The sequence below is a fragment of the Parambassis ranga genome, chromosome 3 (genome assembly GCF_900634625.1).
Source record: "Parambassis ranga chromosome 3, fParRan2.1, whole genome shotgun sequence".
NCBI classification, from domain to species: Eukaryota; Metazoa; Chordata; class Actinopteri; family Ambassidae; genus Parambassis; species Parambassis ranga.
This window is the reverse complement of record NC_041024.1, coordinates 25,213,442-25,237,401: the sequence shown is the minus strand read 5'-3', so window position 1 is coordinate 25,237,401 and position 23,960 is coordinate 25,213,442. Positions and strand designations below refer to the sequence as shown.

General features: G+C 40.7%; 2 protein-coding genes across 2 annotated transcripts; one reads left to right on the top strand and one right to left on the bottom strand.

Annotated features, from left to right (window-relative positions):
* The first annotated feature begins 63 nt into the window (after positions 1-63).
* Positions 64-1,260, top strand: gjd6 (gap junction protein delta 6). The gene is made up of 3 exons (XM_028402309.1): positions 64-379; positions 446-563; positions 633-1,260. The coding sequence occupies exons 1-3, from the start codon at positions 64-66 to the stop codon at positions 1,258-1,260; spliced, it is 1,062 nt and encodes a 353-aa protein (XP_028258110.1).
* An 844-nt stretch (positions 1,261-2,104) lies between these two features.
* sh3gl3a (SH3-domain GRB2-like 3a) lies at positions 2,105-23,742 on the bottom strand. Its single transcript, XM_028402684.1, has 11 exons — positions 23,577-23,742; positions 11,069-11,137; positions 10,143-10,215; positions 9,891-10,034; positions 9,341-9,474; positions 8,497-8,655; positions 8,197-8,300; positions 7,242-7,366; positions 7,094-7,129; positions 5,795-5,860; positions 2,105-5,656 (listed from the first exon to the last, which is right to left on the bottom strand). Exons 1-11 carry the CDS (start codon positions 23,619-23,621, stop codon positions 5,454-5,456), a joined length of 1,158 nt encoding a protein of 385 aa, XP_028258485.1. The 5' UTR covers positions 23,622-23,742; the 3' UTR covers positions 2,105-5,453.
* Between the last annotated feature and the right edge of the window lie 218 nt (positions 23,743-23,960).

Genomic DNA, 23,960 nt, shown 5'->3' with positions numbered 1-23,960 from the left:
AGCAGACTGTTCTATTCCAGGCAGCTCGTCCCTCCTCGAGGCAGCCGGCAGCCACAGGCCACCATGACGGAGTGGACTCTGCTGAAACGCCTCCTGGATGCTGTCCACCAGCACTCCACCATGATCGGGCGCCTGTGGCTCACCGTCATGGTCATCTTCCGACTGCTCATTGTCGCTGTGGCAACTGAGGATGTTTACACAGATGAACAGGAGATGTTTGTGTGCAACACGCTGCAGCCGGGATGTTCCACCGTCTGCTATGATGCATTTGCACCCATCTCCCAACCTCGCTTCTGGGTCTTTCACATCATCAGCGTCTCCACGCCATCGCTCTGCTTTATCATCTATACATGGCACAACCTGTCCAAGCTTCCCCACAATACCAACCAGAGGGTGGGGCAAGGACCAGTGGATGTCTCAGGACAGGGAAGGTCAGATACAGGACGAGATGGTGGACAAGAGGCGTATGATCGGAGCTGTGACTCGGACAGCTGCTCCATTCATTCCCATATGCACCTAGGTCACAGCCTGGCAGACATGCTAGAAGGGATCACAACCCAGAACCTCCAGAGAGAAGACCCCAACCACATAGTGTCACAGGGCCAGGCCCAAGCTTGTACCTTCAGGGAGGGGAGTGCAGAAGGTCATATGATCTCTGGAGGGGTTCTGTCTAAATGTTACATCTTTCATGTGTGTTTAAGGGCAGTCCTGGAGGTGGGCTTCGTCCTTGCCCAGTGGAAGCTCTTTGGCTTTCAGGTGCCAGTCCACTTCCTTTGCACTTCACCCCCCTGCAGCCAGCCAGTGGACTGCTATGTCTCCAGGCCCACAGAGAAAACCATCTTCCTGCTCTTCATGTTTTGTGTGGGGATTTTCTGCATCCTTCTCAACCTGCTTGAGCTCAACCACCTGGGCTGGAAGAAGATCCGTCAGGTGGTGAGACTAAGGGAAAGGGCAGCCTGGGGACGATGCCCAGGTATGAGGAAGGGGTATGAAACCTTCCCTCCAGATAGCCCGTCTCTCACATCCTCTTTAGGCTTCAGGGAGGTGACCAGCACCACCTCCCTGCCTACTTTGGACCTGGTGGTAGGTCATCAGCCTGACTGGACGTGTGCTGTAAACTTTAGCAGGATGAAGGAGGTCAAAGAGACCAGAACGGAGCATCCAAAGAGACAGGAATCCCATAAAGGAGAGAGACAGCCTTTGAAGAGTAAGAGGGAGATTAGAGGGTCTAAGCAGAGGAGCGTTGAGGTCTGGATCTAACTATAAAAAGAGAAGGCACTGACTAAGGTTGGGGGATTCATAGGACCCCTTGAGGACTGATTCACCCAGAAGGCCAATTTAATCAGAACAAACTAGGAGCTGCGCTTTGAGTGGTTCTACACTGGTACGGTCTTCACTTGTAAGTAGTTTCAACACAAACTGGACAAAAAACCTGGACAGTCCTACTGCTGTGATGTTATTAAGAAACACATATGTGTGCTATTACTCTGCTTTGTCTCCAGTCACTATTTCTACTCAGGAACAACACAAGCAAGAAAGAAAGAACAAAATCCACATATGCAACTGTACTAGGTCTCTGTTATGTTGTCTTTAATAAATTAATAAAATTAATTACTTTTCTCTTTTCTAATTTCTATACCAATACTGTTCTTAAAGGGAACATTCTCTCCAATACAATGTGAGTGACATGGAGTTCCTGGGTGCACTTTGGTTAAAAATTTGAGGTTTGTGTTTCTCGAGTAACTGGGTCATGGTGCTTTTTTTTGCACTTGCTCATATACAACAATCCAAATAAACCGTAGCACAGGGCAAAACTAAACTTTCAATTGGGGGGTGAACTGTCCCATTAAAACCTGGAGACAGATTATGAATAATGCATTTGACATACTGAATAAAGTTTGTACTTGATAGATGTGCCAGTGTGCTGCTACAGCCATACAGGTTTTTAGCCATCCCAGATGCTAAATATGTTGCATACGTGGGCATTTCGTGTTGTAAGATTTCATTGACTGAAAACAAACATTGGTTGGCTGGGACGTCCATGTAATTGTGTCCCCAAAAATAACAAATCACATTTAAAAACAACACATATGAACCAGGGATCATTTATTTACACAATATATTTATTCATATATTCATTTACAACATCTACAAAACACATTTGCATAAATTATGCTACTGAAAAAATAAAACACAGAACTGCACAGCCAGTTTGTTTTGCCTCGAAGTGGGTTGTAAAATGAATACTGAGTATAGACTGTGAAGGCAAACGAGGTACAGTGTTAATTTAGTGTATCAAACAGTCAGCCATTTATACTGTGGGGCTAACTAACAAAATACAAGCTTTGAAACAGGCTAATCTTGCATTCAGTCTGAATTTTTGTAAACACATTATTTCATGATAACTGAATCTATAAAAATGTTGTGACCAAATCTTAAAAAAAAATCTTCCCTGTTGGTTTTTCTGGAGACTGAATGCAGGACTGAACCTTTTCAAGGACATTCTTTCTGTAAGGTACAGTGAGCGGAAGCAGATAGCACCTTGTGCTAAGAGCTCCCCATTAGAATCCATGATAACAATCTTTAAAGAAAAAAAAACATCATGCAAGCTAACAGTTAGCATCCAATACATGTTCTCTCCATCGTATTATAAAGAAGAATTGGTCCACATACGAATAAAGATAAGACCCAGTAATGCAATGATTAACAATACAATCCATCGAGCACATACTGAGACACCCACACCTGACTTTAGGTCAGGAGTTATGTCTGTTCACATTATTAGAAACTCTTTATGGATATAAATAAAATAAGGAAAGTATTTAAATAACAGTAAATTAAATAAAGGCTGGAGTCTGGAAAAGCAGCAATGCACTGAGGTGGAGATTTGAAACAGAAATACTGTTATTTATATTTTAAATCCAATCACTGCTGCTTTATGTTTAGTCATGATGGAATTAAAATCTGTGAACGCAATAACTTCCTGCAAATCTTTCCAAATTAAAAGTCTGATATTAGGGATTGTAGAGGTTCTGTTTCTGTTTTCTTGTTTCAAAAACAATGTCATCACATGTCATCAGACCTGCCTGATGTAAAAGGTTCAATTTTACTTAGAAGTCATGTGTGTCTGACTTTTTATACTCTATAAAAATTTACCACTAGAAAACACATTATATTTTAACCAGTATGCAGAAGGAAAGGATTTCTGTTGAGTAAACAAAAGTACGAAGAAATAAAACATGGCTTTGTTGTTGAAGAATATCCAAAAAACAGATTTCTCACTAAAATATGGTAAAATTAAAATCGATATAACTGGTATCAAATTATAAAATGTGTAAATAAAGGTTTGCCTTTAAAGTTAAAAAAAAGAAAAAACTTTGAACAGCTGGTTGTCAGGACACTGAGGTGCCATGATGGAACTTCCTAAATAAACAGGTTTATCAGCAACTGCAGGACTAATTATTCTATGGCTTATCACTAGCTAATAATAGAACTGTCGGAATTCCACATCTACATCCACAGACTTTGTCTACATCTTAAGTTAGGATGTGGTAAAACCATGTTTCCACCAATCTACTTTACAATAATTCAACAGTGGATTCCTTATGGTACAGTATAATGGTTATACAAATCTACCATACCTCACATGTAAATCTGATACAGTAATGATTCTAACCGTGCGGTGAGGAACACAAAGTGCAACACAGAAGAAAAGTACAACAAATAAACCAAACACGGGTAAAAAAGGTGCATGTCCATAAACGTAGATCCTAAAGCTTCAGTGCAATACAGACGCTTGCAGCGTGACAAGGCATCATCCTTATGTAAGCTCGCATGAAGTCAGAGCATGTAAACAGAGAGAGACATTCAGTTCCTCACAGTCATAAGAACATGTTCTGGGTGACGCTTAAGAGCACAGCAGGCAAACAGGCAGGAGGGGACTGAGACGTTACAATGTGAGACAGAGGCAGAGTCACAAATGGCTGCGTGCTTCTGTGGAATGTCAGGCCTTGGAGCACTGAGGAGCAGCCTTGGCTTAAAATATAAACAAATAATAAAAAATATAAAAGGTTTGTGTGGAAACAACAGTGGTTTTCAGTTCACAATTCAACAGATGAAAGATTGGTCAAAGTTTGTGTGTCTTCATTTTCCCAGGGATTTACTTCCCAGTCACATGGGGAACGATGAACTTCACAACTATATCACAACATAATATGAATAGCACCACCTACACAGCAGCACTAGCGTTCATTTAGTGGCCCCGCTGTGTGTCTATCTGCTGCTGATGGAAGGCAGTCTATAAAAAAGACATAGCAGTGATGGCTGATGATTATTGAACACAGCTGACTTAGTGCAACCTTAGTGCAGCTCTCAAGCTGGACTGTGTGTCTTCTGAACCTAAACAATACTTTCATGCTCCTTATCACAGTACAATGTTATGGAAAGAAACTACAAAAAACAAAAAAGAAGATATTTGAACTTTGGCTTCACCTGAAGGCATCATCATACTAAACAAGGCCTGTAACTATTTCTAAATTACATTAATAACATAATATATGGTATCTCTGGGCCACCCTTCACTGAGAAATTGTGGTGGATATATTACACAAGGGAGGTGTAATACACAGTCATTTGAGAAAGTACTGTTTCTGTGTGCTTTTCATGGAAGCATCTGTCCCAGATTAGATTGAAACATTCGGAGAAATGTACTTGAACACTAGACTGTATGCAGTCTGTGTTTAGGATGTTTAGGAAAGATAGATGTTTGTTTTTGTATATATTGTATTTACTTCTTATTTTTTTAGAGCTTACGTTTTAAAAGCAACACATTTTCCTGTTTGTATGCATTTCCAAAATCTTTTTTTTTAACTTCAGCGCTTTTTTCTGATATTACAAGTTTTTTTTAAATTGTAGATTCAGATTGATTTTTTTCCATCTTTAATGGATCTGATTAAATTTGTCCTGTTAGCTTCTTAGCTAGCTACTATGTCACAAAAGTGAAATTTCAAAGCAGCACAAGGGGAACTGAAAAAAAGTGACAATCCTGTGATGAAATCTTCGTAGGGCAAGTCAGGATATCCAGCGGAGTCAAGGAGTCTCAGTGCATGTTGAAGGAGGAGGAAAAAAGGGTGAAAGCAGGCAGACAGTTCAAAGCTATAAACGTCTCTCAGGACAAACTGTGAATATGTGCAGGACTGACAGAACGGAGTACAGAGTTTGTCTGACCAGACATAGTGCCCCGGTTAATGGCTAGGGTTTCACGTTTACAAATATCAACAGGAAAGAAAGATGTAGCCTGTGACATTTGATCAGCTTGGGGAGAAAATAAACCACTGCCTTGCTGTGTTGACAATCAGAAGACAGGCTGATTTGGCCGTCTGCGTTTTCAGGCCCGAGTCGAGCTGAGGACAGAGTCTGAGTGTGGGTCTGCGGACGACTTGAGGTGCCAGTCTTCACTGCGGAAGAGGAACGATGACCTCTACGTAGTTGATGGGAAAGAATCCGGACTCACCATTGATCATGCCCTCATACCAGTTTTCATCTATCTGGTTGGTGAGGATGATTATATCGCCTTCTTTGAAGCCAAGCTCACCATCGTTCTCCGGCTCAAAGTCATAGAGTGAACGACAGCACGGCTGGTCCAATACCTCTGACTCTGCAAGCAAACCCAAACATGCCACCAGAATATCATTTAATCCTGTACATTTAATCTGTCACTGGAGTGTATATATGTTTGATAATGGCAAACTCTTAATGCTGTGGATGAGTCTAAAGCACAAAGACAGTTACTCACGGTGAACATTGCCATTGGTAGTGGGGCTGTCAGGCCATGACAGTGGAACAGATGTTATATGATCAGCTGGATGACATGCAAAGACAAATGGAAATGATGATGAGAACAGGACAACACACACACTAAGGACATGGTGTCCCACATCAGTCCTCAGAATCTGCAGTGTTTGATCCAGAGCAGCATTCACACACTAATGTTGGCCAGTAGAGGGCAGCAATAGATTTTTCAGAGAAGGTGTGGATGGAGGTTTCACTCTCATCAGGCGCTTTACTATGTACACCTTAATCTAATCAGCCAATCAGATGGCAGCAACTCCACATTCAGGCATGTAGACATGGTGATGCCCAGGGAGAGTCACACACAACCCTTTCTAGTTTTTACAAAGAATGCTCTGAAAAAGAGAAAAGATCCGGTACGCAGCGGTTTTCTGCTGACGCATAGGTAAAAGGAGACTGGTCAGACTGGTTGGAAAAAAGGAGCTGCGAGGTCTCTGGATGCACAGCCCTGAAGTGGATGACCTACATCAGCAGAAGAGCACACAGGGTGTCTCTGATGTGTTCTCATGGAGACGCAGGAGTAAACAAGGAGAGAAAGAAGGCTGAACAATTAAGCATGAAAATGATCTCTGTCAACAGCTAAGACATTACTGGCAACATCAGCTGCTCCGTAGGGTTTGGGTGATGTGTGAACATTGTTCTACTGACCACTGTAATTCTATTGCTCGCCGATTGCCAATATATCCAGAGTGAAAGGTCAGCCTCGTGGATATTTAACCACTCATTGGATGAAGGATGCCTCAGCATGGAGTCGCTAAATGATCACATGGTGGTGATATACAAACAATGAAGGTGTGCAACATCACTGTTTTAGTGTTGGTATTGATGAACAGACATGCCTTTTAGCACCAATCAATTATGATTGATCATCACATCTCTAAATGCCAGCTTAATTAGTTCAAAGAGGAGAGGGCATTTAAACAGCCAAGCAAGTATCCGTGATAATTGCTGTATAGTTTTCTTAATTTATGGTAACCATGAAACTTTTCCGGACAGTTACATTTGTTAATTAAAGCTGAAGATATCAGATAAGATCAAGTAAACATGTTGACTGACACAACGTGCTGCTCATCCACTCTGAGCCCTTTTTAAAAATGTGTGTGTGCTTACAGGTGTAAGTGAGGTTTAACTTTTCACTGCTGTTAACTTTGTGCTTAAATAAATAATACATAAATATATATTTATTGTATAAATAAATTCTTAAAAGGATGTCAACTTTAAACATGTATGAATGAATACCTACTTTTCCCATTGACTGTGTGATGGATGTGGGGGGGGTCTGTAAGGGACAACAGAAGAAAGGGTTAGAAATCACAGCACATTGTTACGATGGAGGTGACAGATACATACATAGATGCAGAAAAGACAGCAATACACAGGCGCAGCTGTACCAGTAGATTTGAGTGAGGAGCTGTATGAAAGGCCATTGTGCTGGTTGCTGTCCAGAGTCTCGATGCTGCTCTTGATGGACTTTGGTTTGAACTCTCTCTTGGGCTGGCTGCTGGCTGAGGACATCCTGGGAAGACAAGATAAGAGTCAAGAGCAGACAAGACTCTGCATGAATAATCTACTATGAATACCTTCATCACATTATTATTATATAGAATTCTACAAGTCCAGTTGCCTTGCTTCAACCTTCTGAATGAAAATGACCTGGATGACGGAGAATCTTCATCAACATCTTCACATTATTTGCACTGACCTGCACACCACAACCAGCATCGCACAATAACAGTTAATTCTATTGTGTGGGTGTTACTATTATTCTACTTTAACATCTGCAAGGAGTTAGCCTCTCATACACGGTGGAAAGGCATCTATAAGATTATATGGTCAATGTTGATAAACATGGTCTTTTCTAAAAGGCTGGTCAATTAACAGCACATTGTTTTTTGTTTTCTTATACTTGTAAAGACAAATTATACACAGGCTACAGCAGATGTTTTCACACCCTCTCCTTAGAGAGAAGACCCTGTGAGGGTAGGTGTTTCTTTCCAGAAATGTCTAGCTCTCCAGCCTGTTATCCAGCAGCGCAGGGACTTGGAGTGGGTCATCTGCTACGATCTTGTACTATGTACAGTATTAATAACAACCCCACGATAAAGCATGTGGCATGTGGAGAACGTAAAGATAAAACCTATTATTTCCAAACAATCCACCAATCATTAAGAACAATCTTTCAAAACCACAAGACAATGATTTTGCTACTTGAAAATCTGCACATGAAAATGAGTACTGCCAGATTCTAATACCATGATTCAAAGATATGCAGCCACTGTAAATGGAATTACTATTTGAACAACAGAATCATTACAGACAACAAACTCAGATGGGCAGTTTCTTTACCTCTTCTGCAGCTTTCCACTGAGCTCCTCCAGGATTTGACATGACTGCCGGTGGTACTCTAAGGTGGCCTCGATCAGTGCTGACAGCTGGCTCACCTGCTCCACCTGTTGGTCACAAAACCATTGGCACAAAGAATCTGAATCAGAATTGTGTTTATTGCCATGTAAGTGAAGAGGTTTCAATTTGCCTTAGTGATTTAGTGCATACATAAAACATGAAACAAACAGCATGTAGGGAAGGGAAGTGTATTTAAGAAATGGCAATGATTTTATGGATTCATGTCAGTAAATCCATTCTTACATCATTCTCTAAGAAGTTGAACATGCTCCTCTCAGCCAGCTCTTTGCTTTCCTCAAACTTTTCCACAGCCTGCTTGACCTCTTCTTCTGGGATCCTTCCCTGACGCTTCTTTTTATAGTCAAAGTCTAACCTGCGGCCTTCCAGCTTCTTCAGGTGGTGCTGTGAATATAAACGATGACATGTTAATGTAAAAAGACAGATCTGCTTTTCTGCTAGTTTTACATGCAACCTTGTGATCCCATACTTTAGTTGTAAACAGTGAAAGGAAGTCAGATTGCAGGGTCGATTTCTTAGCATTCACATACTGATGTTGGCCAGCAGAGGGCAGCAATAAAGGTGTTGACAGAGGTTTCACACTCATCAGCCGCTTTATTATGTACACCTTAATCTAATCAGCCAATCAGATGGCAGCAACTTAATGCATTCAGACATGTAGACATGGTGACGAGGACCAGGGATATTCACACACAACCATTTCTAGTTTTTACAGAGAATGCTCTGAAACAGAGAAAAGATTCAGTACGCAGCGGTTTTCTGATGTCATAGGTCACTGGTCAGACTGGAGTAGATGACCTACAGCAGATGAACAGATTGCAGGGTCAATTTCTTAAGATTGTAATACACTATCTGGCATGTGTGATTACCAGTAGATTGGATTAACAGTAGATTTAAGTGACACAGTAATCTTTGCACATCCTCTGTTGTCACATTTCCCCTGTGTTGCACAGTAACACTGTCATCATTTACATGAAGAAGTCTAAAAGTTAGTCTTCCCTGCCAACAGTCCCTGCAGATCTGACACCCATTAGTATTTCACTTATATATGTTTAGTGAAGAGCTGTACCGTGATTTCTTTGAGGTCCTTGTCCTGTAAGTTCTGTAGGGGGTCAATGAAGTTCTGTTTGACATTTATGTCCAAGGAGTCTTTAACATCTCCCATCTGCCTCATGGCCTCACCCATATCCACCAGTGCACAGCCTATAGGACAGAGAGACAGACAGTTCCAGTTAATCTTCAGCTTCGGTTTGTTATATATGTGATTATTCATTCATTCCACGTTAGTAAGGACTTTTCAAAGATCTAATGCACAGGAGCATTAATCAACCTTTATGTTGAGATAAAACAGCTTTAAAGGCTAGTCTGTTTCTAGTCTTCAAAGGCACGGCTGTGTATGTTGAGGAACTGTGCACTGTTAAGCTGACAATACACTTTCCAAGTCTGCAAGTACATGGGTCTGTATCATCTGCAGCTGTGCCTCTTAAACAATCTCAAGCAGGTTCCTTTAATTGTAAATACTGGAAATCTTTCTATCATCTCTCATGTTGCTGTGCACACCCCTGACTGCTAGTCTGCATTGTCCCTCTGCAGGTATTTAATAGAACATTATACAGTACCAAACACAGAGTAGACTCCTAGTTCATGCCCGTAGCGCAGCATGCAGTCTCCCAGCAGGCCTTCAGTCTGAGGGTACCCAGTTGTCTTCACCTGCCCTCGGATCTTAGACATAGTATTCAGCATGTTCAGTTTGGCTCGAGAGGCTACGGAGGAAAACAGTCAGTACACCACATATGGAGTCAGTTTGTTGCAGTGGCAGATACACAGAACAGCAAATTCTCTGACCAAATAACATGTGAGCTTTCATTCACCTGGGTTGGGCTGGAGGTATTCTGTTGTCTTGGACAAGAGGTCGAACACTGCCTTGTTGGTCACCTCAATTTTCTGATAATGGAAGCAAGATAAAAAGGTTGTAGTTAAGTGTCAACATAAACAAGATTTAAATAACTCTATGACTGTTACAATGTAAAGTGAAGCACAGTGAGACTGTTTCTGGCAGTTATTGTCATTATTAAACCTACAATATGTTTTATATCTCTTGTTTTGTAAAATGATAATATTACAGCTTTAAACATTAATTACACCTTAGAAAGTGATTTAAAGATAAATAAAAGAAACTGATAGCTTAGCTATTTGCTGGTATTTACTGAAAATGTCATGTTGCTGTTTTTTTTTGTTATTTTCATTGATTCCATGTTGTAACAATGACATCATGATTACAACAGTGTGTCTGTATCTTATCTCATGCTATACTCACATACTTTACACTGATAAACCAGAAAAGAGTACTGTTCTGTGTGTTGGACCCTAGATCAGACAGATATCTTTTAACTCTATAACACATAATGTATTCGCTAAACCTCTGATTACCTTCTTACAACCATAACCTTTTAGTCTCACATGTACACTAGCCAGGTCAAATGAGAACATTCCAATTATCTGCCCTAATTTTATAATTTCTTATAAAATCTTCTCCAAAGATAAATCCAAACACGTTGCACAGTTCAGCCTGCTAAGACATGACTGCTACAATAACAGTCAGGGAATCATTTACTTAAAAATTCACAAACTTGAAAATAATAATGATGATGATGATGATAAAACACCCTATGTGTGCATTATGATTGTAGCTGGACAGTTACAGTAGTACTGTACAGTAGTTACAGTAAAGACTGGAATGAGGCACAAAAAATACAGTAAGGCAACTCCAGTGTGCAGACGCCTGGGATGAACTCACCCTCTCCATCTCCGTGAAGTCTTCATTTAGCTTGGTCCCTTCTGCCCCGCTGATTTTTTCACTGAATAGCTGCACAGAGAGAAAGCAGGAAACAATGAGCTTAGCTCAGCTCTAACATTAAGTAAATAATGTCTCCACACTAGGCATATCATCTGGGCATACATGTATGCCTAGTTCTGCTTGTTGTGTTATCAGCCTTCAAAAGTTCTGTATTGAAAAAAATCCAATATGCTCAGGAGAGATGAATAGTTATTTTGTTTAGTAAATAAAATAATCTGTGTAAAACCATATGGATGCAGTGGTTCTATTGTTAACCATCTAATATCTTCTGGATTTATATCTGGATGACATCATCCTCACAGTCTGTCACTGCTGGTGATTGTTTCTTAATAAAGACAATCACTGACAGATTTCTATTCGAGGTTATGCTTGTATTATTAGTTTATTAACAGAAAATGATTAGTAATGATTGCTCAAAATGATTCACCCCCTTATTTAAAGCAGGTATAACGTATCATCTACACCAGTGGTCCCCAACCACCGGGCCGGGGACCGGTACCGGTCCGTGGGTCATTTGGTACCGGGCCGCACAGAAAGACTGAGCAAAACATATATTATTCATTATCTGAGTCTGACAGCTGTTTCATTTATAAATCGATCAGATTCATCCGCCTGTGCCTTTAAGCACCTGCCCAGACGCTTGTCTCGGTCACGGGATACGGCCCCAAAATTAAGCCCACAAGCAGCAAAAATGAATAAAAAACAAACGTCTTTGGAGAGCTTCTTCGGAAAGGGGAAAAGGCCTAACGAGGAGACAGAAGAAGAGGAGCCTACCCCTTCAAAGAAAAAGAAACCCGCATTTAAAAGACTATATCAGGAGTCCTATTTAAAATACGGATTTATTGCAACAGGTGATTCTCACACACCAAGTCCGCTCTGAGTGATGTGGCGACAGACTCGCAAATGAGGCAACGAAGCCTTCAGAACTGCGAGACCGAGCACCCTGCATTAAAAGACAAGCCATGGAAGAAAACATGAACAAGAACGACTGAAGCAATTAATGACGGCCAAAACAAAATTACGGAGTGGACCGGACATAAGAAACACACTTCGGGTGTCATGTCTCCCATTATCCCCAGATGGGACCGCCTCATTGCTGGGAAAGTGAGAATTTTTTTTTTTCTGTGCCGGTCCGTGAAAGTATTGTTTTACATGATACCGGTCCGTGGTGCAAAAAAGGTTGGGGACCGCTGATCTACACAATGTCCATTATAGATTTATCTGAATATATGTCCAGTATGTCATTTTGATCACAATTTGGACATATTTGTGGTTCAATGTGAGTACATCCAGTCAGCCTAGATAGAAATAAACTAGCACTACTGACCTTATAGGGTTTTAAAATCTGTGCCAAACAGTGGAAAGGGAAACTGTTCCCTGCACGATTAGAGAGGATTAAAATTCTGCGAGAACAAACAGTGTACTAATACTGAAAGATTTAGGGCAGTTGGCCAGTTCGGAAGTAAACTTCTGATTGCAGGTCAGTCATTGAGCTCTAACAGTCTACAACAAAAAACCCACCCTCTTTAGATTCCATGGAGCTATTAGCTATTATATGTCTATAATTTTACCAGTTTGTACAACAGACACTAAGCGTAGCATTTTATGTTATTTATTTTATGTTATCATACTTAATAACACTGCTTATTTTTCAGTTATGATCTTGTCAAAGTCCCACTTAGTCTCTCATCACAAACCCATACTACAGGGCCCTTTTGTAGAAGCCGCTTAGTAAATGAGCTGCAGGTTAAGTTTAGAGCAGACAGTGATGGTGGCATTTCAGCTCAGAAAATAGCAGGTCTGCTAACAGCACTGAATTTGACAGGGAGCTATGAAGCGGGAGGATGTGGGGTCAACCCAGAAGAGAAGAACATGTTAATGAGTCATCATGAGTCAGAGAACACCAGGGTTTATAATGCTGATACTTTAACAGATTGACCAGAGAGGCATGCTAGAAGCTTGTTTTATTTTCTTAGTGAAAAAAAAAAGAACAAAATAAAGAAAGACTTTCAGCAGATACCTCCTATGTCCAAAATCAGTCACTCATCCACTTATACCTACTCACTGAAGTTGAAATATTGAAAGACCTGGAATGTGGGTCAGCAAAATACAAAAAAATGTTTGGTTTTTGCTGTTGCTACAAAGGAACAAAGGAGGAGGAGGAGATGGAGAAGATGGTATGTAATCACATCCGTGGTCAACAAATCTTGCACAAAAAGCCCGAAATAGCAGAAATGCACTGGTATCAAGCCAACCACTCACAGTGCTTGCGGTCTGCATCACCTCGATGTGTGTTGCAAGTTTTTAAAGGTGTGCATCAAGCCTACATGTAGGATGCTGCTGTGCCACAGAGGGCTTTGCAGGGGTCCGCCGTCTTACAAATCAGCCTCATGCCCTGCAACCCTGAGGAGAAAACTCATTTCTGCTGCTTATATTTTCAATCTAATTCTTGCTGTCATTACTCAAACTGGATGCAATGAGGCGAGCAATTTAACTGCTGTACGGCACGTCCTGCCAGTCTGCAGCAGACTGTGAGGTAAAACATTATGATACATTAGCTCAAATGCAGTTTAAACTGTCACATCTAGAAAACAGCATGTCATTTATCACTACAGTCACAAACAATTATAGACAAGTGAGCCAATGAGCAACCTTTGGGCAGAGGGGAAGCTAACTGCTGCATTCTCCATTGTCCTGTACCAGTAAATGACGACAGCGGTGCTGAAGCCTGTGCCGCTGCTGTTGCCAGTCCTTATGTAACCTGTGAGACCAGATCAGCAGACAATGTACAGTATGACTGAAGGTTTGGATCGCATGAGGAGGGGAGGGAGCAGGGAGAAAAGCAGAGTGATTCTTTGTTGGTGCTTTCTTTGTTCATGAAGGCCACATATTACAGCAAGCAGCTCCATGGGTGCAGAGAAAATAATATAAAGATTCTAATGTTTTAAAGCGTCATGACTGAGAGCACACAGTAAATACAGCAACTGCAATATTTTTTAATGCAGCTGTGCAAGTGCTAACACACAAATTGAGTACAGTTTGGTACATGTTACTGCTGGTGTCATGTTAACTAATTCTGCATTTCCCATCGGCTTAATCCTGTATTCATAATCACCCCTATGGCAGAACAACATGGATGGGAACTGCCATGAGATGTCACCGTGGCGACAGCAATGACAAATGTTACAGTCTATAGTGCATATTGTCTGGATGTCAGACCTTGGGAATGTGTGTAGGCTGATCTACCATGAGAACCCAGTGGACCTGTGTGTAAAAGCTAACCACATTTCTCACAGTACAAAACCTAACACAATGGCCATTGGCCAACCAAAGTATCAGGGGTAGAAACAAGTGGGCCTACCAAAAATGAAAAAAATAATTCTATCATCTACCCTCATGGTGCTCCAAAGATCTTTAACAACACTGATGTCCTATTCTCTCCTGATCGCCCACATCACTGCGTGTTTTTAGTATCATGAGTAATCAATGGAGTGAGAGCTCTTACCGGTAATACAAGATCTTTAAGCAACAAGTTTTTGGCCAAACCGGACAGACAGAGGACTATAGCCTAATGCTGGACTGCATGTGGATAAAGAGTGAAGGTGTCATTCTGCGCTGTGTTTAATCAGGTCCCTCAGTCATGATGCTACTCCATCACATCCATCAATAATGGGCTGATTAACATTTAACCAAAGTAGGAGAAATCTGTATGCTGTCAGCTAATTTATCAGTTAAAATACACAGTAAAATAAGCATTACCTATTGTTTATTGTGTTTTATTAACCTCTATTAACCAGCCTCTCTCTTCATTTGATGCCCACAGCCTGTCGGACGACACAGACTTGACTAATTGCTCATAACTGGCTATGGGTATTCTGAACATTTAATTTAACTACACATTGTCAGTTTTAACTCCAAGATGATTTTCTTTGATTATTTCAGCACCTCATGGCTAGAAAAAACTGCATTTAATATATGTAAATGAATGGCTCGGCACACTACATTTTCCTAGTAGCTTTCAGCCAGCTTAACAGGCTCCTTAACAGCTCTTTCCCAGTACAGGTGGAGGCCATGTTTGTGTGCCCAAGGCTCCACTACAAATGATGCCAGCAGAAGGAAAGTTGCAGACACAAAGTGGGTCAGAGCCTGGGTAAAATTAGAAGACTCAGAGTAGAGAAATGAGCCCAATCTGACTGCACAACCTTTCTGGGACAGTGAATTGGTTGGGACAATGTGTGGAAGAAAATATACAGGGTGGTACCACAGATCTGCTAAAATAGACTGTATTGTCAACTGAATCATTTTTGGAAATGATTACAATATTACCATGTATGATTAGTGACGTCTAATGTTGCCGGCAGTGTAAAAATCAGTTTCAATGTCAGATACACACAGGAGAACATGAACACATTGTAAAGTGAATTTGACATTTTCAAAATAAACACTGTTTTTGTAAGATTGAAAAATGAAGAAGAACATACAATGACATAAGCATGTAAATGTTTTTGTGGCTTTAAGTAACATAAACAGGAAAATGCTGCAGGCCATCATGTTGTCCCTGCATTATGTGGGACAACATCATGGTCCAAAACCAAAGGCATTTGTAGAGTCCTCAGTAGCAGGTGACAGCTGGGGCTGTTAATGACTGGTGCCGACCTTGCTTTTTAATCCTGATAGCATCCACATTAGAGCTGTAATTATCCTGAATAGTGGACTGAGAGTGAACACAAGCCTTAACAATCACAATTAAAGCGGAACTGTTGCAGTCATCAGAAACTTTCACATCTCCAGGATGTTGACTTTTTCTCAAGGAAGCCACCGGCATTGTATTCTCAGTCATTTCTTTGATTGTGTGGAGGTGGTGATAGATCTATGTGCTCCTTCTTCCTGCACTCTGAACACAGATGGGTTTGGACGGAGCAGAAAGAAACACAAACAGCTTGTTCCTTCCTTTGCAGACATGCACAGCTGCACAGTATGTTTGTGTTTTTGCTATTCCTACTGAGTTTAAGCAAACTGAAAAATGACCAAGGAGCCATAAAATAACTACCGTAAGTAACCAGGCTACTTTTAAAATAAGCTTGCTGCAGAGTTCAGTGTTGCCACTCCACATATCGGCATATCTTGATAATTCTCCATATCATTTTCATTGTGGTGACCTTTACTTAAAAGAAAATGTCCCAATACATGTATCAGAAAATAGAGAAATAGAGAAAAATAGAGAAAGAAGATTTAATTAGATTATTTCTCAGAATTATCTCAGTCCTAGGACTCTACTCCGTCAGGATTTGAACTATAATTAGAGAGCAACTTGTGTCTTTATTAAAAAAGAAACTTAATTTGATCTTAGGTCCATCCATCCATCTTCAATCGGGTTACGGGGGCAGCAGTCTAAGCAGAGACGCCCAGACTTACCTCTCACAGGACACTTATTCTGATCTTAGGTCTTAAACTTCTATCTAACTTCTGATATAAAGTTTTAACATATTAAAAAAATGATGTCAAGCTTAATAAGAAAGGCCAGTAAGGTTAATTAAATTCTGAAGTTTGTTAATCATCCTAATCATCCATAATGTTTAGAGTCCCACAATAGTGGACATTGTAGGACATTTGTCTGGACAGGTTATGAGGCACTGCTTTTGTGCCTGTGAGACATGGGTGGAAGAAAATAATTCAGTCAGAGTGTGAAGCACTGGCTGTTGTCAGCCTGTCACAGATGACACTTGGCTGCGGTATGCTATTGACACGAGGGAAAATGACATGAAGTTGACCACAACACCGACTGGACTGGATAGCAGTTTCCCTTCAAAACAATGAGGACTCTTAAGAAGCAAGTAATCACTGTCCTTCACATACAAAGACTATATGAGTAGGATTATGCTTTTGTGCATATATTGTTTCTCTGAGTCTCCCCTCCCCTCTAGGTCAGGAATTCACAAAGTGTTCATCATGGGATTTTAGATGGACCTAAGCAGTCACACCTCTACTCCAAACCACTTTTGGTGGGTCAAAACATCAACACAACACAAATAGGTGTCCTCCATAAGAGTCCTCCATCTTCACTGAATGACATATTTTAGGGATTTAAGCAGCATAGGCACCATGGAGAAAAACGTCTGTGTAGCCCTCCAACAAGCAATCTCCACATTGCCCTGTGCTGATTGGCTGGCAATTTAGCCTGAAATGGAAAGATAAGCCACCAGAATTTGGCTGTTTTGATCAGTTGGTCAGACAAAAAAGTACCTCCGATAAAACTATATTTATCGGAGGTAATACGACCAATACTGATCGATTGGCAAAAAGCTCATATTAACCGATAAAATCAGCCTGGCATAATCGGTCAAGCTCTGCTGCCAAGAATACTTTGAGCACTGGAACTACATGTCTTTGCCTGGCACATCCACAACAAACTGCAGCATTGGCAGCAAACACAATGAAACACCTTTCCTATCCTTTCCTCCACAACCATCATTGTATAACTGTGTACACAGCAATGCACAAGTCTGACTTATGTTTGTCATGTATTGAGTTAGTTGTCATATATAGCTTTACCCTAAAACTAAGGAAAAGTTAGTAGAACTTCTTCTATTTGATGAAGTGGACAGTGAGTTGGGATATCACCTTAGACACACAAAGACATCTTTGGCAGCTTCTTTAGCAGTGGTCAATGAGTCACATCTTTAGAAAGACGCAAAGATGCTCACAGTAGCTTCTTCCCATTAATTTGAGGTGGTCAACACTATGAAGACATGTGTACACCTGCCTTAATAAGCTGCATTCAAAACTGCACATAACACTTCTTTGAAGCTGTGCATACGGATCCTTCTGCTGTTTAATGCTGCTGATATATAAAATCAGAGAAAAGAATCAAACAGCTCCTTTTACATTTAGATAAAACTTTGGTTATATTTGTGATGTGTGTCTTTCTTTTGACTGTTACAGACAATGCCTCACTTGCAGTGAATAATTTGTAAAAGTTGAAGCTGTAAATAGCACATCTATTTGAGGTTTTTCAGATTAGATTCAATTTAACTATTGTCATTGCACATGTACAAGTGCAATGTAACAAAACAGTTTGGCATCTAACCAGAAGTGCAATAAGCAGTAAGTGCAAGATATACGGTAGGTCGATGCTTCTTACAACAGGGTGTACATTGTACCCTCTTAAATGTCAGCAAGAATAAATGTAAATCAAGAAAAACCGAAACAAACTACTGATGGTGGGTTATGGGAGCAGGATTTGATAAGATGTTAATCATTTTTGTACCAAATACTGTATATCAGCTCAGTATTTTCATCAAATGAATTTCAAAGGGTTACGTATAGAGATAAGGAAAAGCTCCAGTTGTGCCTAACGAATTCTACTGCCCTGAGTGTGCATAGGGGAGAAGATACAGTGTTGCTGAACCGTGAGAGGAGCTTTCTTCCTGTGTTCCAGTTTCAGTGTGTGAGGGGCAGGAAGAAAGTAGCAGCAGGCAGTCTGGCAGACATTGTGGTGCAGATATATCTAGCCCTGACAGACAAAACCATACACCACTGCTCTGTTTCAGGAAACCAGACCTTGTGTCAATTGCTGCAGGAGAATCATCACCTGCAAACTTGTATACGAGTTAACAGGGCTTGATGAGATTGAAGAGAAAATGAATCATTTCTCCAAAGACAGCATGACAGGGTGATGTAAAATGATTGGATTAATCTATCATTATGCCTGTGTAAAATCTGGCATTCCAGATAATTGCCTTCTTAGAGGCCACGCAGAACAGGCACACACTTGTCCAGTGACATCAGCAGTGTCACAAGCTGATGTGTCCTGGTCAGAGCAAATGTAATTATTACTCCTGCAACGTGAGTAACATACAGCCCAAAGACGCATCAGCATTCAACAGGCCCAGGGATTAGACCACCAACCTTATGGTGGAGCCACAGTCACAACACAAACAGACACCAACATGGTCCTATATCACATCATGTTATTAGTTTGGTTGCTGGGCAACCAAACTAATAACATGTCCTTGCATTTTCTTGTGTTTGTCCTGTGTTTATCACATATCAGTTTTATTTATTGGTTCAAACAAAAACTTGGGATATAATGTCATGGTGTAGGCTTGGTTTCGGCGGACCACAAGTACTGCCCAATCTACAAAGTCTTCGTCTCCTGTTAAAAGTTGGCTGGTAATAATGCCAGCAGTTTGGCTTCAGTAGTCAGGTATCTATTTCTGACACTCTGCTAAACAACCCCCTATGTTGACAATGCAAGTGAGAGTGGCCTGGTTCATTTTGTAACAACATAAACCAGCTGATCCACGTCACAAGGAAGCTGTACACAATAATGATGAGCTGCTGAAATGTTAATGAGATGAAAGGCTGCCTGCCAGACTGCTAGGCGACCAGGGCTCAGTCCTTCCATCACTCATCATTAAAGATGGATGGACACTTTTCACAGAGGTGTCAGCTGTATCTCTAAGTAGTGGCATTTTGTTTCTGTGGCCAGGTGCTGGTACACGTTATGTTGCTGTAATAACATACCTCTCTTCCCTGACCCACAGGGATGCCCACTTGTGACTTGTTTATAACAAATTTGACAAGTACTTAGACCTTTCTCTTCTTAAAAATTGCAGACGCACCAAAAGGTTGTCTGTAAGTGTTGTTAATAAGCGTTGAAGAGTCAAGCTAAAGTATATAATAATTTTAGGTTTACAAATAACACTAGAAGACTGAAACTGGGTAACTGCAAGTCTTTACACTGTCACTGTCTCATATTTCTGTGCATAACATCAGGATTCATAGAGATCATCTTGAAGCTTAATAAACAGTGGGTTCCACCAGTACAAATGACGGTGGACTTTGCACCTGCAGCTCAAAACAGTGGTGTTATCAAGTCAAAGAGTGACAGAGCGACTTTGTTCTCTGCAATATAAATTCCTGCACCTCTATGGAACCAGCAGACCTGAAACCCCAGACATGTCTTGTCAAAAGACAGAAATCAGAAAATAGGACAAAAATAACTTTGATTAATGAATTTACAAAAATGTAACTCATTCACAGCATTTTTACCAATGGCCACAGATGTTTCCCATCTTTGTGAGAATAGAAGCACCTCATGCAACAGCAATGCAATTGATTGCATTGTTACAGCCTCTACAAACTAGTTTTACGCTCTCTTCAGGCCTTCAGACAAGCCAAACTCCCTGAATTTTGTCAAATGACAGCTTATTGCAGGTGTCACTCTCACCTACCCAGTTGTACTGTGCAGCACAGAATTTAGTCATAATTTCTTTAGTAAAACAATTACGGTAATTGTAGACATATTTTTAATTGAGAGATGTAGAATAAAGTGATAAAATGTCACTAATAAAAGATTACATCTGGTTTGATACTTTCTGTTCTTACAGAACAATAGTAGCAGATAATTTCATTAAATGTGAACTTTCCTAATAATAGTGGAAACAAATCTTTAGATCTGGTTGAAAAACAGGAATTGACCATGTTTCCCTTCCCTGCTGTCCACTGCTGAGACAGATATCTTTTCAGGAAGCAGATGGAATACCTAACATTATTTTTTAAATAAAGACAAAGCTGTAAAACTTTTTGCAGAGGTTACGAGACTGTTTGACACAGACACTATCTCGCTGTGTTTCCAGCAGCAGGAAACCACTGTGGCCAATGCACATGCTAAAAACTGAACTGTTATGACGTGATTTCACCTCATCACACCATGACTCAAAAAACAAACATGGCAAACAGATACCTGAAAAAACAGAATGTGTATGTAAGTTATCTCTGTGAAGTCATGCTGTGTTTATTCTTTCCAACATATGCAATAAATAAAATGTGTGTGTGTGTGTGTGGGAGGGGGGGGCCTCAGGCAGCCTCAAACAGGAAGTAGCAAGCTGACATTTCGCTCGTGCACATGAGAATAATTTCACAAGTAATTAGATATTGTTTAAACCCAGGCATGTGATTTTCCCTCTGGTGTGGCAGAACTGGAGAGTGATACTGTGAATCAGATACTGAATGTATGCTCTCTAATCTATGATTCATTCAGCTGTGGTCTAAGGTCAGTTCTCTCTCATTAGATAACTGGTAGTATTTGGTGTATGAATAAACAGTGCACAAGACAAAAAGTCCTGGTGTGAAGGAGGACAGCTTGAAAGAAAAAAACCTTCTGTCAACCCATAAGACAGCAGTGGAGGTAAAATTATAAACCACTGGCATTTCGTATCAGAAAGGAAATGGTACCACCAAGGGTATGGATGCTAGCTGGAAAATCCATTGAAAATCCAGCATTTGTAAACATGTTAAAAAACAATATGTCAAGTATGAAACTCCAAGCTGCAAACACATTGTGGTGGGGGCGTTTGTCATTTCTACAACCAAACAGAGAAAGCTGAGGTACATCTGGAGTAGGCAGCCCCAGTCATTGACGAGCAGAACCATGCAGCCTGAGCTCAAAGAACAGGCAACAGTACACAAAAACTCTGGCAGTGGAACAAATGCTTATGCATACAAATGCATGCGCCAGCATGTCATTTATGTGTATACATGGTCACACATTTACATGTACACACACAAGCAGGTGCACACACAAACACACACAGGCAGACGTGTGTACATCCAACTGAGCACACTGCTACCAGCAGATAGAGAGCTCCTGTTGTTTTGATCACCATTGCTGTCTTGACAGACCAGTTGGACAGACTGAACTCCATTGACTACGCTGACATGATATGATACACCTGTATAGGCACAAATGTTTATATAACTCACTGGTTTTAGTTATATTAATACTTTGTCTTAAGGTATGAAATTACCACTAGCGCCTACATAACACACCTACCTCAGCTCTTGTAGCTGGATTAAGGTGGACTATGACAGTGCCATTGGTCAAAGCCTTCACACAGGCTCCAAACTGCTGTTTAGAAACCTATGGGTGGCTTCAGGGACCGTTTGTGCATAATTCTATACAGTCTGTGGTTCGAAACTGTCAGGGAATGTGTCCCCAAACACACTTCAATAAGGTGAATGCTTGTTATTAGGATCTTGTAGGGCCAGAGTGATGTATGTGGTATTAAGAAATGATGTATAGCCATGTTTATATAGTTGAGACAGCTGGTGGTAGAGCACCCTGACTGCAAGCTGTACAAGCGCCTTGGTACCCTTTGAGTAGAGGGGTATTGTAATAATCCTACTAGGTTTCAGCCTCAGCTGCACCATACACCAAACAGACCAAACCTGATCCAAAGCAAAATCCTTCCAGTTATGTAGATGACCTCATCTGTGCCTGATTACAGGCTCCTTATGATAAAGGAAATAAACAGATGGACGTCAGCCTGTGAGAAAAAACTCCATGCCAAACCCAAGGCCTGTTCAATCTTCCAGTATCTGGAAAAAATGCTGACTTCTTGTTCTAAACACAGCACAAGATGTCTCAGATCATTTAGACAAACAGCTATCCTTGGACCGTATTTGTTTCCAGTGACATGTGATCTGAATGTTAGAAGATGTTCACTGTTCCAGAAGCCGCCTACTCCAGTGTATTTTGGTGGCAGAAAGCTGTGGGAATAACATGCCCATTGCTTCTAAATTCATTTTTATGAGTAACAGTAAATGGAAGAGTTCTGGATGTTTGCCCAGGTACAGTTTGAGTGTGAAAAGATACACATAATATCCATGCCGGATCAATATAACTGTAAATTACATTATTGTGTAGGCCTGCTAAGTTTACAAATGAACAGTTGTAGTTCTATTTTGACAGCTCCAGAAGAAAGCCCATACAGTTAACATGGTTAAGTCCCATTAGAGTAAGCTATGTGGTCTCTGTTTTAAGGCTTTACAGGTGGTTTTCTTCAAGTCTCAGATAGGCCTACAGTCGTTTAAAAAACACGGCCAACAGTATGTCCCCTGTTCAGATAACGTTATGTCAAACACGCTATGAGTCAAAATATATGTTGATAGTTTAGTTTATTTTTGTTGTTGTTGTCCAGTGATAGTATTCTTGCTGCTGCTGCTGTAACATAACATCTATCAAACAAACAACATCCAGGTCTGGCGATGTAGCAACATACACATTGGAAGATAGAAGCTATAACCATATTAATAATGCTGAACTATCTACTGAACTTCAGTGCATCGTAGACAGTTTTTAATTAAGTCAGACAGTGAGTATTTACTTGTCTTTAAGCGAACGCAGACTGAATTCCCAGGTTTCTCAGGGAGCTGTGTTGTGACGTTGTCTCCCTTCAAATCGAATTTATCTGGTTTAAAAAGTACCGCTGCTTTAAAAGCTTAAAAGCTCCCAAACAACATGCAGCATCATACCCATTGGTTAGATATAAAAAAAAATATAAAGTTATATGTTTTCGCTCAATTCCGTTTACGCTTAGATGAAAACAGGGTTCACATCCAAACAACTGTTGTTATGAGCGACCAATAACAGGCGGCTCCATACCTGACTGGCTTTGTGGAACTGTTTCTTCAGCCCGGCCACAGACATCTTCGCACAACGCTGAAGGCTTCACCTCTGGAGGAAATGTTCCGTGAAACACACCGAGTACAACTACGGAAACCTGCGCTAGAGCCGAGACCACAACACTGCACTCATCAGTCACCCTGGGCACGGTAAGATTGCAGCGAGACCTGCTCGTCAAGCTAAACCACCACAGGCGTGCGACCCCGGAAACAGTCCGCGTGTTTTCAAAATAAATGTTTTACTGCCTTTTTTTAAATTAAGCGGTTCGAATAAGATACACGGTGAAAACAACTACCTTAAGTTTCTATGTAAAGTCTCTATATTTCTACGCTATATAATGTTTAAGTTCACACTTCGTTATTT

Bases quoted from the DNA above. Each gene is read 5' to 3' on its own strand.
- gjd6 (XM_028402309.1), top strand. From the start codon at position 64: ATGACGGAGTGGACTCTGCTGAAACGCCTCCTGGATGCTGTCCACCAG. The intron at 380-445 runs ATACCAACCAGA...CAGATACAGGAC, and splicing joins CCTGTCCAAGCTTCCCCACA to GAGATGGTGGACAAGAGGCG. The intron at 564-632 runs CCTCCAGAGAGA...CTTCAGGGAGGG, and splicing joins GAAGGGATCACAACCCAGAA to GAGTGCAGAAGGTCATATGA.
- sh3gl3a (XM_028402684.1), bottom strand. From the start codon at position 23,621: ATGTCTGTGGCCGGGCTGAAGAAACAGTTCCACAAAGCCAGTCAG. The intron at 9,475-9,890 runs GTACTGTATAAT...TCTGTCCTATAG, and splicing joins AGGAGTCTACTCTGTGTTTG to GCTGTGCACTGGTGGATATG. The intron at 7,367-8,196 runs GTAAAGAAACTG...TTGTCTTCCCAG, and splicing joins AGTGGAAAGCTGCAGAAGAG to GATGTCCTCAGCCAGCAGCC.